Source organism: Gigantopelta aegis, chromosome 14 (assembly GCF_016097555.1).
Source record: "Gigantopelta aegis isolate Gae_Host chromosome 14, Gae_host_genome, whole genome shotgun sequence".
Classification (NCBI taxonomy): domain Eukaryota; kingdom Metazoa; phylum Mollusca; class Gastropoda; order Neomphalida; family Peltospiridae; genus Gigantopelta; species Gigantopelta aegis.
Window position 1 is genome coordinate 45578970 of NC_054712.1, and position 19165 is coordinate 45598134.

The 19165-nt window shown below is 37.3% G+C and overlaps 1 protein-coding gene across 1 annotated transcript in view; it reads right to left on the reverse strand.

The window, feature by feature from the left end:
• Positions 1-19165, reverse strand: part of LOC121388054 (dynein heavy chain 5, axonemal-like) — a 114209-nt gene that overhangs the window by 13129 nt on the left and 81915 nt on the right. Inside the window, 15 exon segments of the mRNA XM_041519258.1 lie at positions 1512-1616; positions 2673-3011; positions 3762-3917; positions 5095-5263; positions 5875-6002; positions 6779-6916; positions 7401-7613; positions 8054-8338; positions 8729-8895; positions 9891-10009; positions 11086-11312; positions 12076-12240; positions 13957-14110; positions 15236-15489; positions 16814-16883. Coding sequence (XP_041375192.1) covers positions 1512-1616; positions 2673-3011; positions 3762-3917; positions 5095-5263; positions 5875-6002; positions 6779-6916; positions 7401-7613; positions 8054-8338; positions 8729-8895; positions 9891-10009; positions 11086-11312; positions 12076-12240; positions 13957-14110; positions 15236-15489; positions 16814-16883 — 2689 coding nt within the window.

The window sequence follows — 19165 nt, forward strand, 5'->3', positions numbered from 1 at the left end:
TAGATCCTATATGAACCATGGGTTCTGAGGTGACATATCAGCTAGTGGTCTTATATATATGAACCGTATTCTAATGTGACATATCTGCTAGTGGTGTGATATATCTTATATGAACCATGTGCTCTAGTGTGATATATCCTACTGTATATGAACCATGTGCTCTAGTGTGATATATCACATATGAACCATGTGCTCTTGTGTGATATATCCTACTGTATATGAACCATGTGTTCTAGTGTGATACATCCTACTGTATATGAACCATGTGCTCTAGTGTGTTATAGCCTATATGAACCATGTTCTCTAGTGTGATATATCCTATATGAACCATGTTCTCTAGTGTGATATATCCTATATGAACCATGTGCTCTAGTGTGATATATTCTATATGCTTTCTAATGTGACATATCAGCTAGTGGTCTGATATATCCTGTATCCTATATATCCTATATATCATGTATGAACCATGTGTTCTAATGTGATATATCCTATATGAACCATGTGTTCTAACGTGACATATCAGCTAGTGGTCTGATATAACATATATGAACCATGTGTTCTAGAGTGTTATATTCTATATGAACCATGTGTTCTGATGTGGCATATCAGCTAGTGGTCTGATATATCCTATATGAACCATTTGCTCTAGTGTGATATATCCTATATGAACCGTGCTATCTAATGTAAAATATCAGTCAGCTGTGTGATATATCCTATATGAACCATGTGTTCTAGTGTGATATATCCTATATGAACCATGTGTTCTAACGTGACATATCAGCTAGTGGTCTCAAATAACATATATGAACCATGTGTTCTAGAGTGTTATATCCTATATGAACCATGTGTTCTAATGTGACATATCAGCTAGTGGTCTGATATAACATATATGAACCATGTGTTCTAGAGTGTTATATCCTATATGAACCATGTGTTCTGGTGTGGCATATCAGCTAGTGGTCTGATATATCATGTATGAACCATTTGCTCTAGTGTGATATATCCTATATGAACCGTGCTATCTAATGTAAAATATCAGTCAGCTGTGTGATATATCCTATATGAACCAGGTGTTCTAGTGTGATATATCCTATATGAACCATGTGTTCTGGTGTGACATATCAGCTAGTGGTCTGATATATCATGTATGAACCATTTGCTCTAGTGTGATATATCCTATATGAACCGTGCTATCTAATGTAAAATATCAGTCAGCTGTGTGATATATCCTATATGAACCAGGTGTTCTAGTGTGATATATCCTATATGAACCATGTGTTCTGGTGTGACATATCAGCTAGTCGTCTGATATATCATGTATGAACCATTTGCTCTAGTGTGATATATCCTATATGAACCGTGCTATCTAATGTAAAATATCAGTCAGCTGTGTGATATATCCTATATGAACCAGGTGTTCTAGTGTGATATATCGCATATGAACCATATGTTCTAATGTGACATGATTCAGTGATGTGATGTATCCGATATAAACTGTGTGTTGTACTAACCTGTGTGCTGGTCAGTCTGAACAGCAGGTTATCTTCCAGTTCCTTCATCTTCCTGTTGTTGGCCGTCACTTCCTCCAACAACTTCACTCGCTCACTCTCCAGCTCCTGAAATCACAACAAATATTTACATGATGATCTTGATCAATTTCTCTGCCAGCTTTCTGGGTGTCCTACAGCTTACAGTTTTCTTTACTGATTTCATATTTCTCAATGATTTAAGATTTCTTAATTACCATACCTGAGATTTTTCCAATGTTTTATCAGCAATTTACATTTTTTCATTTACTTTTACTCTTTTTTTTTCTTTTTTTAATTATTATTATTATTATTATTATTATTGTTTCCAGAGCAATATGGCTATATCTGCGTTGGGGTGCCTTGAGATCATGACCTTACAATGTCAAAATACCATCACATATACATTATACTTTCAAATTAGTTTTCTCAGTGACTTAAATGTTTTCACTGACTCAAAGATTCCTCAATGACTTAATTTTTTTGTTGAATAAAATTTCTCTCTGTGACAGTTTCCTCAGTGACATACAATTTTTCAATGACTTAATCTCTAACCGGACTAGAGATTTCTCAGTTACTTGTAAAATTATTCACTTATTTTCATTTCAGCTTAAAAAGTGTTTGTTGCATTTTCTTTGTTTTCTCAGCGACATAACATTTCACAATGACTTAATCTGTGACTTGACTTGATATTTCTCAGTATTTAAGATTTTTCACTCATTTAATTTTTCTGCCATCTCAGTAACTTATTTTTCTCAGCCACTCACAGCTTTCTCAGTAACTCATTTTCTCAGAATGTCACAGCTTTCTCAGTAATTTATTTTCTGAGCCACTTACAGCTTTCTCAGAAGCTGACAACTTTCTCAGTAACCTATTTCACAGATACTCACAGCTTTTATTTCTCAGTAACTTATTTTTTCAGATACTCACAGCTTTCTCGGTAACTTATTTTTCTCAGAAACTCATGGCTTTCTCAGTAACTTATTTTCTTAGATACTCACAGCTTTCTCAGAAATTCTTGGCTTTCTCAGTTACTTATTTTTCTCAGAATCTCACAGCTTTTTCAGTAACTTATTTTCTTAGATACTCACAGCTTTCTAAGAAACTAGTGGCTTTCTCAGTAACTTATTTTTCTCAGATACTCACGGCTTTCTCAGTGAGGATGACTCTGCCAAGCAGCTGGTCTTCCAGCCCCTTCATGGTGACGGTGAAATCGATGATGGATGTTCGGGCCGAGATCTCAGGGGTGTATGACGGGTTTGGCAGCTTCGTTGTGATGTACAGCGTGAAGCCCTTCATGATGTCACACTCCTTATCTCCAACCTTGACCTTCAGTGCAGAACCCACTTTAATAAAGTTCTTCTCAAGAACATTATCGAGAGCGGGATCGAGATCTTCCGAGACATCTTCCAGCAGCAACGGGCGGCCGAGAGACATCGAGTCCTCTAGGTGAGTTCGGAAATATTTGTGATTCAGCGATGTCACCTGAAACAGTAACGCATAGTTAATATGACTTAGAATATTGAGACCTCCAAGTGAGTTCGAAAATGTTTGTGATTCAGCGACATCACCTGAAATAGTAACTCATATTTCTAGTCCTTCCCACAGGGAACATCGTTTTTCATACTATGGAATTTACTACAAGATATTTACTTCTGAACCGACTGTTTTCTAAATTGGACACAAAAATAGTATTTTTATTGTTATTTTCAAAACACTTTTACTTTTCTTGTTACATCAAACTAAACTGAAATTATTTATAGCAATCTGTAGAAGTCATTTATAAAATTTGAATAAATGAATTTAAATTTGATTAATGAATGAATCAACTTGCTATCTCATAGTTCATTCCTTGACGTTGTGAGGTAGCTTGCATGTGTCAATGACTCGGAGAGCTATGCCAGCTGGAGCACCAGCTCCTGGTCGAGTCACCCAAGCTGGACTGGTCAAAGGGTAGAGACTAGACTAATATGGACTGGACAGAGGATGTGAGTCAAGAAAGACAACTGTCTAGTAGCAGCAAATTCCAAAATCAAAACTGGGCTGGAGAGGCTCAGAATCCTAGTAAGGAAACTCTCCTTTGAGAAGGAAAACGCCAAACTCAAACCACGTCCACAGAAGTCAGAGTACAGAAGCTATGCATCAGCGTTAGCATGGAAACTGCACCAAGCTCTATGATCATCATCAAATCATCTTGGAAATGGACTGAACATCACAAGGGATACCCATCGTTACCTGCAGCTCATGATTGGCCTCCCTGTTCTTGATCCAGATCTTGCCTTGTCCCTGTGGGTCGATGAGCAGTGGGTAGCGAGACGCCTTCGTGACGATGATTCCGTTCTGGACGGAGAGGTCGTCATTGGGCAGACCCTGCAGGTTCCACTCGGCCACCTACAACACAAAATACTCTTTAATGTAGTAAAGGATAACTTTCATATAACACTGTTTAACTACATGTTCTGGACTGAGAGGTCATCATTGGGCAGACCCTGCAGGTTCCACTCAGCCACCTGCAAGACGAAATACTCTTTAATGTATTAAAGTTTAACTTTCATATGACACTGTTAACTACCAAGAGATCATCATTAAGCAGACCGGGAATATTCCACTCAGCAACCTACAAGATGAAATACTCTTAAATGTAGTAAAGGATAACTTTCATATGACACTGTTAACAACATGGTCTTAACTGAGAGATCGTCACGAGGCAGACCCTGCAGGTTCCACTCTGCCACTTTAAGACGAAATACTCTTTAATGTAGTAAAGTTTAACTTTCATATGACACTGTTAACTACATGTTTTGTACAGAGAGGTCGTCATTAGTCAGGCTGTGAAGGTTCACCTCAGCCACCTATAAGACAAAATACTCTCTAATGTATTAACGGTTAACTTTACAATAAAATTGTTAACTATAAGCTATATGGTTGAAATATATTTTACTGTATACTTTGTTTGCAAAATTATTAGCAAAATGTGTTATTTCAACTTTTGCTTTGATGTCTTACAAAAATATCTGTGCTAAACATTCCAAACTTTATTTGAAAATAGAAATGACATTGAACATTATTCTTACATGACATCATTCTTGATCATTTTTAGTATGTCACAACACAGCTGCAGTTGGTTAAAATAGCATGAATAACATCACTATTCAAGTGGTTTACCTATCCTGACTGCGGGATAGTACATATAAAAACTTTTGTTAACTGAAAAGAGCAGTCCATGGAGTGGCAGCAGAATATTTTCTTATTAATTAATTATCTCTGTGGTTCCTAACCAAAATGTCCGACACCAAATAACCAGAATTTAAAATGTGTCGCGTGCATCATTAAATAAAACATATTTTTCTTTCCTCTCCTGGGCAGATATTTCAGTCAGCTGTCAAAACCCCAGTGGTATATGAGCACGTTAACTAGTTATCTATCTATCTATCAGTCTGCTGTGGTGCATGCCTAAGCAATCGCTGAACCATAATTGGAAAGCTCAGAAATCAAGTTAAGAGCTCTGAAGTGAATAAAACAAATGAAAATGCCAACCACTCGCGCTGTTATCTCGCAGACTACTCACTGTGGTTGTGTCGGTGAGCTCTGACGTGACGTTCAGATTGGCCGAGTACGGAATCTTTCGGCCCTTGAGCTCCTTGAACCACTCCTTGTTGAGTATCGTGCGGAAATCCTGGTTGAATGGCCCCGAGTATGACAGAAACGCTGTACACACCAAACTGTCACCAACAAGTCTGCCAAAGTAAGTAAATAGTAATAATTTGTGTTAAAAAGGATGACATTTAACCTTCTTTTTTTTTAGGGTATCTTTTGATATGAGAATGAAAACAAGCTGTAATGATGGATCCTACAATATGTAGTTTATTCTGTATAGGTTTCTAACATACACATTGCACAGAAATCTGTGTAGTATTTCTCATATCACACAGTGGTAGCCTATATAGGTTGGTGACTGATTTAAAGGCATCTCATTGTCTGCTCCCATAATATGTTCAATGATATTAACACTAATGAAAAACTATCTATGATGTATGAGAAACTGTTCAAATGCATGCCTTGTAAATAGGTTTTAGTTGAAAAGAACCTTTAAATTTAGTTTTTTCATGAAAAGTAATAGAGTACTATTAAATACAATTTATTTTTAAAATCCTCATTTAAAAATGTATGCAGGTGGCTTCGTTGCTAGATACGTTTTTAAAACAATTCACTGTATGATAAATAATATTTTGTGGCCACTCATGTAGTGTTCTCTACATGTATGTCCATTATAAAAAAAAAAATTAAAGAAGAAAAGACAGCAAAAATGGAAGGATTGAATATGTTTCGATAAAAGAGTAATGCGCACCTTCCGATCTGAGCCTTGAACTCCTTGCTCTGTTCTGTCCATCTCTCCTTCTCATTGGACAGTCCATTGATGAGGGCAGATGCAGCGTTCATCTTCCGCCGGCATGTCTCTGCGTCGTCCAGAAGAGTCTGGGGATAGACATGCACAGGAAATAGTCAAGTACATCATTGTTACAGTGTCAATTCTTTTACATTCTAGATAACAGTATTTAATCAAAGAACATCAATGTTGATGCAGTATGTTGTGTAAAGTCCCTAATAGTACTGTGTATGCTAATAGTACTGTGTATGCTAATAGTACTGTGTATGCTAATAGTACTGTGTATGCTAATAGTACTGTGTATGCTAATAGTAGTGTATGCTAATAGTACTGTGTATGCCAATAGTACTGTGCGTGCCAATAGTACTGTGCGTGCCAATAGTACTGTCCATGCTAATAGTATTGTGTATGCCAATAGTACTGTGCATGCCATTAGTACTGTGCATGCCAATAGTACTGTGTATGCATATCTTAAGGAGAGAAATGAACCTAAATATAATAACCAGACTACAGATTTTCAAAGCTATCTTAGCACTACGATATCATAAATCCCTGGCTTTACAATATCGTAGCACTAAGATAGCTTCAAAAATCTGGGCCCAGGATCCAAGGGGATGATGCTAAGGATGAGTGCCCCCCCCCCCCCCCCCCCCAGTGTCCTCACCTCCAAATCCAATATTTAGCAGATGAGTACAATGTTTTTCTAGATTGTTTAGTGCAGAACATTTAAGTATCTTGCTCAGCTTGATATTTCTGTGAAACTACTGTAGGCGCCCTGTTTAAACAATGAATCCCTCCGTGAATACTGGAGGTGCCCTGTTTAAATGCTGCAACCCCTCCCTGCATCCACCCCTGCTGATGTTACCTGTTTCTCTCTCATGGCTTTGTCGTACATATCTCTGACCAGTGCCAGTTCGGCCTCCTTCGCATCCAGCTGGGCCTGGGCTTTGTTCAAGTCTTCCATAGCCATCTCATACCGAGCTTGTTGAACTGCAAGATTGGCCTGAAAATGAGAATTGCAGATTTTTAATATGCAAAATGTTTTCTGCTTTTAAAAAAAACCTAATCACTGGATAAATTCATTCTGTGAAAGTTTTAATAAGACAAATATATGTATCAGTTATATAATTTAGCCATTTTAAAACACACAACATACTTTTTTTCTTCATATATAGACCTTCAACATTGTATATTACATTCATATACACCTTCAGTGATGTATATTATGTTTTATATACATCTTCAGTATGGTATATTACTTTTTATACATGATGTATACACCTTCAATATGGTATATTACTTTAAAACATACACCATCAATATATGTTATGTTACTTTAAACATAAACTCCAATGTGATATATTACTCCTTACACACCTCCAATCTGGTATATTACTTTTCATATCCACCTCCTTTTTGGAATATCACATTGCATATTACTTTTCACACTCTCCTTCAACATGGCATATTAGTTTTTTTCTACACACCTTCAGTGGCAAGACCTCCTTGTTAATGGAAAAGAACTGTGACATAGCTTTAGTCCAGGACAGCAGACCTGCAACGTTTCCACACACTTTCTTAGCATTCTCCATGTTATAGTCCTCGGCATCAAAGTACACCTCGAGAAAGTCCACCATCTCATCATTGATCAAATCCTTCTGGAACTGGGTCAGCGCCTGCAGCAAGTTTGCAGCCAGCAGCTGGAAAAGGTAGCCGTTTAATGAGATAAAAAATCTTTAACAACAATTTAAATATTCACATAAAAGAGATGGGGGCAACTGTTGTAATAACTCCACCCACTAAATATCGAAGACAGCCTACCTTGAGTGACTCGACCCACTAAACAGTTAAGACAGCCTACCATAAGTGACTCCGCCCATAAAGTCAAGACAGCCTACCTTATGTGACTCCACCCTCTTAAGCAGTTAAAATGACCTACATCGAGTGACTCCGCCCACTAAAACAGTTAAGACAGCCTACCTTGAGTGACTCTGCCCACTAAACAGTTAAGATGGCCTACCTTGAGTGACACCACCCAATAAATAGCCAAGATGACCTACCATGAGTGACTCTGCCCACTAAACAGTTTAGCCAGCCTACCGTAAGTGACTCCACCCACTATCCAGCTAAGACAACCTACCTTGAGTGACTCGGACCACGATGGCTTGATGTACTCGGGCTTGTCCTGATCGAGGGTGACAGGCAGCAGTTTCTTCTGCAGCAGCAGCAACACACAGTCGAGGATCCTCATGATGAGATGTGGGGGGCGGCCCAGCTTCCTCACTGTGGCGATGTCTGATGGTTTGATCGTGTTCAGTGCGGCCTCGGCTTCCTCCAGAGCTGGACGAGCCTTCTCGAGCTTCTCCTCGGCTATGGCTTTGTCAGCCTCGATGATGTCGACGATAGCCTGCGCTTTGTCCTTCACCTAGTTGGAGAAACATCAGTCAGAATTTCACTAACATCACTTGGAAGTGACAGACCCTAGGTTTTAAACATTACGGCAGAGTTTTCACTATTCGAGTCATTGTTGATAATGTCTGCTTTGTGAATTGCAAAATTTAATGTTTTTTTTTTTTATTTGTACCCAAATTGTTGGTGTGTAGGGGGGTGTTTGCAGAGTAAAGCTTAGCCATGCATAGACAGTGACAACATTCAAATTACTTATTAGTATCTGGTATTTGGCTCAGTGGGTAGGTGTAAGGCCACTACACTATCTTCTCTCTCATTAACCACTAACAACTAACCCACTGTCCTGGACAGCGTGCTTGAACCTTAATTGGATATAATAACAAAAATAAGTTGAAATGAATCAAACCTTCTGCACTTGCTCCTTGACCTTCTCGGCGGCCTGGGCCTTGACGGTGACCTCCTTCAGGACCGCCTCGGCTTTCTCAGAGGCGACTGCCAGCTCCTTCTCCTTCACAGCCAGCTCCTTGCTCAACTCGGCCACTGCTTGAGATGCCTCTATCAGCTTCTCCAAACCTGCACAGGAGACGAGGGTTTTAAATGTCATGCCATTACAACATGGGTTGATAAGCTGTAGTGATAAAGCACTCCCTTGATGCGCGGTCAGTTTGGGATCAATCCCTGTCAATGGACCAACTGGGTTGTTTTTCGCCCCAGCTAGTGCACAACTGGTATATCAAAGGCTGTGGTATGTGCTATCCTGTCTGTGGGATGGTACATATAGAAGATCCCTTGCTACTGATAAAAAAATGTAACAGGTTTTCTCTACAAAAGTTTGACATCCAATAGCCGATGATTAATAAATCATTGTGCTCTACTGGTGTTGTTAAACTAAACAAACTTTTATAAGCAGCAGCTGAAGCTTTGATATAATGTACTGTTACATTTTTGTTTAGTTTAACACCACCACTAGAGTACATTGATTAATTAACCATAGGCCTTAAGTTTTGGATAGGAAACCACTACATTTTTCCATTAGTTGTAAGGGATCTTTTATATGCACCATCTCACAGACAGGACAGTTTTTTAATATACAAGTAGTGGTGCAATGGCTGAAACAAGAGACAGCTCAATGAGCCCATTAACAAGGATCGATCTTAGACCGACTGCGCATCTGACAAGCACTTTACCACAGGGCTAAGTCCCACATCACAAAAGTTTTAAAAGTCGTGACAATACAACATGAGTTTATAAGCAGCAGCTGAAGATCTGATTGGTTCTTAAAAGATTGTCTTGTTTAACAATACCACTAGAGCACATTCATTAATTAACCATAGGCTATTGGATGTTATATACTTAATCATTTGTGTCCCAGTTATCAAATAAGTGTCGTGTCATCCAATAGCCAATTATAATTAAATTAATCAATGTTCTCTTGTGGTGACATTAAACAAAACATACTTTACAATAAGGAAATGTGTGTTTTGGGGGGTTGTTTTTTTGCAGGGGGGGGGTTCTCATATACAAGACCAAACAAAGCGATAAACTGTTAGAATCAACATCTCACTGACCTGTGTTCATTCTGTTTGCCAGTTCTCCCACCTGGTTCTTCTTGTCCGTGTAGATCGTCTTGTAGCCGTTGATGAAGGACAGATACGACTTGGGGGTCACGTGGGTGGAGCGCCGATATCTAAACAGAGAAACAGTATTATCACAAACTACTGGCATGATTACCGACTGCTAATATTTAAAATATCTCATTGATATTACACAATAGAAGTCACAATATGATTATAAACAACTATTATCTGAAATATCCATTACACAAGAGAAATGACAATATGATTATAAACAACTATTATCTGAAATATCCATTACACAAGAGAAATGACAATATGATTATAAACAACTATTATCTGAAATATCCATTATACAAGAGAAGTCACAATATGATTATAAACAACTATTATCTGAAATATCCATTACACAAGAGAAATGACAATATGATTATAAACAACTATTATCTGAAATATCCATTACACAAGAGAAGTCACAATATGATTATAAACAACTATTATCTGAAATATCCATTACACAAGAGAAATGACAATATGATTATAAACAACTATTATCTGAAATATCCATTACACAAGAGAAGTCACAATATGATTATAAACAACTATTATCTGAAATATCCATTACACAAAAGAAATGACAATATGATTTTATCCTGCAACCGCTGTTTGTATTGGCTGATTATGACTGACTAAAGCAAAGTCATAAACATATACTAGCAGATTATGACTTTTGATGTTACACATGTGACGTCACATGCATAGCTACATTACAAAATCACTCATTTGACCTCTAGGTCATCGTACAATGCAGCTGAAATAACAGATGTAATAGCCTTTCCCCTTAATTTTATTGGTCTGCAGGATAAAAATAATAACTAGTTAACTAGTTAATCAGCTTTATCCTGTTCAGGCTGAATCGAAAATTTTAATTCTTACCTTCACATGGTAAAGCCGATATACTAAGTCATTAACTAGTTATTCTCTCTATATATACACACACACAATACTTGAAATATCATATCACTATTACATACAAGTGGCGACATTTGACTTTAAAATTCAGCTAAACACAAAAGCTGATGTTGCGGCTGCCCCCTTTATCTCAACTTTATACTCCATAAATGAATGACAAACTGAGAAAATTCTTATAGAATTTAAGAGTTGGTAACAATGTTTATGTTAGTGATACCTCTGGAAATAGTCGACACAGTTCTCGGCGACGCCGTCGTGGACGATGCCCATCAGGTGTATGACCTGCTTCTTGACTTCCTCCGAGCAGACGATGTCGAAGTCAGACAGGAAGTGATCGGCGACGGCGATCAGTGCATCCTTCGGCCACCGCTGGAACCAGTCCATCGTACAGCCGGAGATCAGTCCTGGGAACTTCAAACTCCGCTGACGGAACTTCTCTCCAACCTGAGAACATGACGTACATATGTATTAACATATAAAGGTTCCTGTCTCATCAAGACTTATGAAATTGGAGAATCCACAAAATCTGTCAGCAGATAGGAAGGAAACGTTTTATTTAACAACACACTTAACACATTTTATTTACGGTTATATGGTTTCAGACTTATGGTTAAGGACCACACAGATATTGAGAGAGGAAAGTCCGCTGTTGCCACTTTATGGGCTATTCTTTTCAGTTAGCAGCATGGGATTTTTTATATCTTACAACAAAGTGTTTTAAAATTATCTATTGAGCAAAAGCAAATTAAACAACAAATTGTAAAATAAATGGTATCTAACGGACACAAATGTATTATTCTATTTCTTGCATATCTTCAAATATCAGGTTTTAAGCACATTTTAACATCTTTTTTGACTGAAAGTTAATTACAGCCCTCACACTTACGCATCACAGACATATGATTGTCAGGTTAACTATATGTCACAGTGTAATTGATTTCGATTGTGCTGTTTTTTCATTGGATGTATGGCATTGGTGACCTAGTCATCACCTAGGAGCAGCCAGTTGTATGTCTTGGAATTGTTAACACATGTACATGTGTAAACAAGTACATGTATGTGTTATCAAAAAAAAAACGAATGATGTTCTCACCAATGGGTGTGTAAGAAATTGAATTATTTGGTTGTATTTTTTTATGGGCATATAGTTGAAGGTATGGTTATATTTCAAAGCAAAAAATTTAAAATAATTCTATCATTAACTTACTGGTGAGAAGCAGAGACTGACGTGTAGATTGAGTCTCACACGCGTGAGATAATACTCATCAAGGTTCTCATTGGTTGGTGGTCGTCGTGGAAACTCTTTCTTCATGATGGGAGCGAGTTCACTGCGAATTTCATCCAGTTCATCTCGAGCAAACAAGTTAGCAACCTGAAGTAAAAAAAAGTGAAGATTAAAAAAAAAATTGAATAATCACAAATTTTAATTTCAAAATGTAATATTTCACATCCTGATTAAAAAGAATATGAACAAGTTAAATTTCAAACGAAACAGAGAATTGTTGAGATTCTAAAACAAGTAAAAAGAACCCCCACAAAACCAGTATGTTGCTCAGGCCATCTGAATATGAATGAAAGAAATAAACAATACTGTGAGTTGCTAATATAATTTACATCTGAATGACAAAGACCTTATTGTTATCAAAATCAGAATCTGATCTCTGCACATGAGACTGTTCCTATGAATTACTATCGGTTGTTTGCCTACAGGAATGCCACTCATTTCTCAGGACAAAGCCTTTCTACTTTGTAGGAGGACTGCCACTCCTCATTAGACAAATCTCTGGCCAACAAAAACATCTCTGGCGAGTAAAGAAAGAAAGAAATGTTTTATTTAACGATGCAGGCAGGATAGCACAAACCATGGCCTTTGTTTAACCAGTTATGGATCACTGGTCAGTGCAAGCGGTTTACACCTACCCATTGAGCCTTGCAGAGCACTCACTCAGGGTTTGGAAAGAAAGAAAGAAAAAAGAAATGTTTTATTTAACGATGCACTCAACACATTTTATTTACGGTTATATGGCATGAGACATATGGTTAAGGACCACACAGATTTTGAGAGGAAACCTGCTGTCGCCACTACATGAGCTACTCTTTCCGATTAGCAGCAAGGGATCTTTTATTTGCACTTCCCATAGGCAGGATAGCACAAACCATGGCCTTTGTTGAACCAGTTATGGATCACTGGTCGGTGCAAGTGGTTTACACCTACCCATTGAGCCTTGCAGAGCACTCACTCAGGGTTTGAAGTCGGTATCTGGATTAAAAATCCCATGCCTCGACTGGGATCCGAACCCAGTACCTACCAGCCTGTAGACCAATGGCCTAACCACGACGCCACCGAGGCTGGTTCTCTGGTGAGTATGACAGCACTGAATTAAATTTTACAAAACATACCACGTCTGTCAGGGCTAGCTCTGGGTCAGCAGAAAATTTCGCCAAATTATCTATAAAACTTCGAAAACTGCAGAAAGCCAGTTATTTTGTATCAAAATATCAATTATTTTGCCAAATGAAAATAAAATTCGATAATTATTTTTGAAATTCGCAATTGTTGAATCTGACGAGTGCCAGAGCTAGTTCTGTCTGTGCTAAAGATTTGGCAACAGACGACATAGAACATCAACTATTTTTAACTCTGAGATGCACAAGAATTTTTTTTTAGTTTAAAGACACCACTGGAGCACATTGATTAATTAATCATCTGCTATTGGATGCCAAACATTTGGTAATTATGACTCGTAGTCATCAGAGGAAACCCACTACATGGCAGATGCACAATGTTCAAATCTAAAAAAAAACATTTTTAAATAATAATAAACAATAGGAAAAAAGTATACATTAATCAATATGGAATTCTCATAATTATAGTTGGTGTTTATAGAAGAATATGTATCTAAAAACATGAACTCAAGTTAATATATATACTGACAACACATAACAGACACAGATGTCTAAATACACCAGACATGGTATCTCTGCCACACTTGCCAGACCCAGAACCAACTTCAGTGTGTTTTGTGCCTAAACAAGAAATAATTTGTTGAGTTATACTCCAAACAGAGTGTGTGTGAACTAAACGTACAACTCCCGAGGACAGCATGTTGTTGAGGTACTCGAGGAATCCTTCATCCTTGATCTCCTGGTCAGTGAATATGAAGGTGATGCCCTTGCCCTGTGAACCAGCCGTGCGGTACAGATACTTGAGGTCTTCCAGCAGGTTCCCCACGTTGTACGACCTGAAACACACAACAACATCTTGTTCGATTAGTGACATCAGGGAGGAAACCACATTTAAAGAAACAAACCTTAACGTAACTTCTCGTTAGATTAGTGACATCGGGGAGAAAAATACAGTTAAAGAAACAAACATGCAGTAAATTCTTGTGAGATTAGTGACATCAGGGGTAAAAACACATTTAAAGAAAGAAACTTTACGGTAACTTCTCATTAGATTAGTGATGTCTGGGTGAAAAATACAGTTATAGAAAGAAATCTTACAGTAAATTCTTGTCAGCTTAGTGATGTTCAGGGTGAAAAACACATTTTAAAATAACAAACATGCATCAACTCACCTAGAGTAATTTGGAGTAGAACTCACCTAGAGTAATTTGGAGTAGAACTCACCTAGAGTAATTGGGAGTAGAACTCACCTAGAGTAATTGGGAGTAGAACTCACCTATATACCTCACCAGCCTTCACTAAATTTATCAAACATTTTAGTTTGGATTGATGTAAAATGGAGAAGAAAAAAAAACTGTTTTCGAAAAAAAAAAAAAAAAAATCTTTTATGTGCAATTAAAAAACAAAGACAAATTGGTGATGGTGCATCACATAGGTACAGATACTGTGTCCCCTAGTTGTCAAAGGATAATAATTGACAGAAACCATGTTTAGTGATCTGGAATGTTTTGTAATAAACCCACTCACCTATAGTCAGTGTGATCTGGAATGTTTTGTAATAAACCCACTCACCTAGTCAGAGTGATCTGGAATGTTTTGTAATAAACCCACTCACCTAGTCAGAGTGATCTGGAATGTTTTGTAATAAACCCACTCACCTAGTCAGAGTGATCTGGAATGTTTTGTAATAAACCCACTCACCTAGTCAGAGTGATCTGGAATGTTTTGTAAGTAACCCACTCACCTAGTCAGAGTGATCTGGAATGTTTTGTAATAAACCCACTCACCTAGTCAGATTGATCTGGAATGTTTTGTAATAAACCCACTCACCTATAGTCAGATTGATCTGGAATGTTTTGTAATAAACCCACTCACCTAGTCAGAGTGATCTGGAATGTTTTGTAAGTAACCCACTCACCTAGTCAGAGTGATCTGGAATGTTTTGTAAGTAACCCACTCACCTAGTCAGAGTGATCTGGAATGTTTTGTATCCCGCGATGAACGACGCCAGTTTTGTGAGCGACTGTTTTCCCGACCCACCCACACCGACCAGCAGGGCATGTCCCCTGGGTGTGCGGATGATGCGGGACACCTTGAGAAGGTGAATCATGGCGTCCTTGAAGAAGACGAGGTCCATCCCAGCCCCACGGATCCCGTCGTTGTACTGCTGCAGAAACATCAGTAGTCTCTCTTCCAACAGCTCCAAACTCTCCACCTAAACACCAAACACAAATAATAGCAATAACACAAATAATATCAACAACACAAATAATATCAGTAACACAAATAATATGAGGAACTAAGGAAATGTTTTATTTAACGACTCACACAACACATTTTATTTACGGTTATATGGCGTCGGACATATGGTGAAGGACCACACAGATATTGAGGGAGGAAACCCGCTGTCGCAACTTCATGGACTATTCTTTTCGATTAGCAGCAAGGGATCTGTTATATGCACCATCCCACAGACAGGATAGCATATATTACCACTGCCTTTGATGTACCAATCGTGGTGCACTGGTTGGAGCGAAAAATAGCCCAAATAATATCAATGACACAAATAACATCAATAGCACAAATAATAACAATAACAGCAATAAGACTATTTTATTCAGAACAAGCATTCTGAGAGTACTGCTAAAGCAATACATGTCCCCTACCAGGCCCAACACATTTTAGTATCTCCTAAATTCAAGGGCCATAACTCTGTCAAAAAGAGTTTATCATTCTGAGAGTACTGCTAAAGCAATACATGTCCCCTACCAGGCCCAACACATTTTGTATCTCCTAAATTCAAGGGCCATAACTCTGCCAAAAAGAGTTTATCGCCTTGAAATTCAAACTTGATTTGTACAACTACATGTACATGATAAAGTTATACACAAACTTTCAGCTCATTATCTCCAGGCAACGCATTAAATAAGGCTGTAAAACAAATTTTTCTATCTTCTAAGTTGTAATGATTTTACAAAACGAATGTCAGGATTCTTGAATTTCTATACATCAAATCATAAATTGGAAAGCGTAATTAAATGCTAATAAGCCCAACAACACAGTCAACTATGTATAGATGATCAGCTGGACAGTCTGCAGCCCGTTTTGATTACTGTCTGTGTGGGAGACATTACCAGAATAAAGTGTAACTGTTACAGTAGGGGTGGGAAGTAGCCCAATGGTAAAGCGTTCACTTGATGCGCAGTCGGTCTGGGATCAATCCCCATCGGTGGGCCCATTGGGCTATTTTTCTCTCCACCCAGTGCACCACGACTGGTATATCAGTGATCCATAACTGGTTCAACAAAGGCCATGGTTTGTGCTATCCTGCCTGCGGGAAGCGCAAATAAAAGATCCCTTGCTGCATGTCATAAAAGAATAGCCCATGTGGTGACAGCAGGTTTCCCCTAAAAACAGTGTCAAAATGACCATATGTTTGACATCCAATAGCCAATAATAAGATAAAAAATCAATGTGCTTTAGTGGCATCGTTAAATAAAACAAACTTCTTTTTTTTTAATGAGTATTTTTAAACTTACAGGTTCGTAAATCTTGGGCATGTCAAAGTCTGCATCTTCACCTTCTTCTCCAGTTGGTTCTGGGGCATCTCTGTTTAAGAAAACAACTAGATCAATATCCAACTCGAGGTCTATGCACTTCTAGGGATCTAGGGATCTTTAAATTGTGCATCAGTTTAAAACATATTAGAAGTCTTATTACTATTACCTTCGTGTGTGGGTGTGTTTGTGCTCACAGAGGTTGCATGTTTTACCTGCATGTATGCTTTAAAGAAAGTTGCTCTGCTTATTTCAAACATGTATTAGCTTATACAACATCACCATACATTTGTGGTTAATTAAGAATGGTGGAATATATACATGTAGGCTATATAATGCAATATTAATGAGACTTTTAATTTAAATTTAAAAAAAACTTTTTAGTTTTCAAATTAAGAATTACTTCAAGTTGTAACAACATTTAGTTCAAATATAAAGTTATTTTCTTTGACAAAATTTTCATCTTAACATTCTTAGAATATTATCGAAAAAGCAAAAACTTTAGCTAAAACAAGATTAGTGCATTGAACAGAATATCACATTCAATACATCAGTCACCCTGGAACAAGCACAAATATTTAAAAGCAAAATGTTTTGTTGTTGTTGTTTCTTCCATTAAAAATGAAGCATTAGTTAATTCAAAATTAGAACTGTGTAAACCTGGTGCAAAACAATAACAAGCTAAAAAGTGAAAATCATGCAAGCATGCATGTGTTTCAATATAATGTGTTTCAATGCATCAAACGTGACCACTCTACATCTTGTGTATACACATGCAGCTGTGCATGTATCTCAAACAGTAGTGACGGAGCCAGAAATCGTAACAGTGGGGGTAATGACTGGTGTGTGGGTGTGTGTGTGTGCGTGCGTGCGTGTGTGAGTGTGTGTGTTTCTGTGTGTGTGTTGTGTGTGTTTAGGTATTAGTTTAAAATATATTTTGCTGATGGATGTAAAATGTCATTTTATACTGTGTTACTTATAAGCATCACCCTCCACCCAAATGTGATAATTTCTGGCCAAGCCTGTGTTAAAACAAAGCAACACACAGAAGCAAATCAGGTTAATTTTATAAAAATATTTTAACGACAGTACCTGCAATCAGCTGAGTCATCATACTGTCATGTACAAAATAGCTCTCTCTTTTAGTGTTGTATAGTATTACACTACCAACTTCACCACTACTAGAATATAAGACTTTCAAACTACCAGAATATAAGACTTCCAAATTACCAGAATATAAGACTTCAAATTACCAGAATATAAGACTTTCAAACTACCAGAATATAAGTCTTCCAAACTACCAGAATGTAAGTCTTCCACTCTAACAGAATATAAGTCTTCCAAACTAACAGAATATAACACTTTTCAAATTACCAGAATGTCTTCAAATATACCATAATTACATAATTATTTCAAACAACCAGAATAAATAGTATTGCAAAACACTTAAAAAATTGTTACTTATCCAACACACAAAACTCAAGAGACCAGACTATTAAAAGTGCACTTCTTTGCACCAGGCAGACTTCAATTAGAAGTTTTGTTATGGCTGGGACAGTATACATGTATGCTCTCATAGAACTTAAGTTTTACTCCACTATCAAACCTTTTACTTCATTAAAACTTAACAGTTTACATAACAAACAAAATGTAACAGCTTTCACCATCTAGATACAAGAATACAATATTTTCATCTAACAAACACACTGATATGTTTTTAGTCAGTGACATCATTGTTCTACTGATTCTTGTAGATACATGTGTATCTTATTTTTAAATCAGTATTAACACATAAGTTATTAATATTTAGGTGGCAGTGTTTTCATTTTCTAAGATTCTGTGGCTAACAAAGTACTACCTAAACTAAACCATTCTTGACTTGTTTCAATGTATACCTATCATAAAAATTTAACAAACTAACCTATCAAATATAAACAGCCAACCAACCATAAAAGTGTTAACAACCAAACCCATCATCAAACATTAACAGTCTATACACCATCAAACATTAACAGCCTACCGAGTCACCAAAACGTAACAACCTAACTATCAAAATCTAACTCCAAAGTACCAATATTTAAACTCTTAGCCAAATCCTCTTGGAGATAAACCAGAATTAAAACATTATAATTGTATTTATCTGATGACAGTTTTAAGGGTATACAGAGATCATAAAAACAATAGATGAAACAAAGAACGATGAAATAAGATGGATGAATGATGGAAATTGAAAGACAAGGATCAATCCTAGACCGACCACGCATCAAGTGAGAGCTTTACCACTGGGCTACATCCTGCCCCATAAATATACAGATGAATGTATGGCAGATAGTT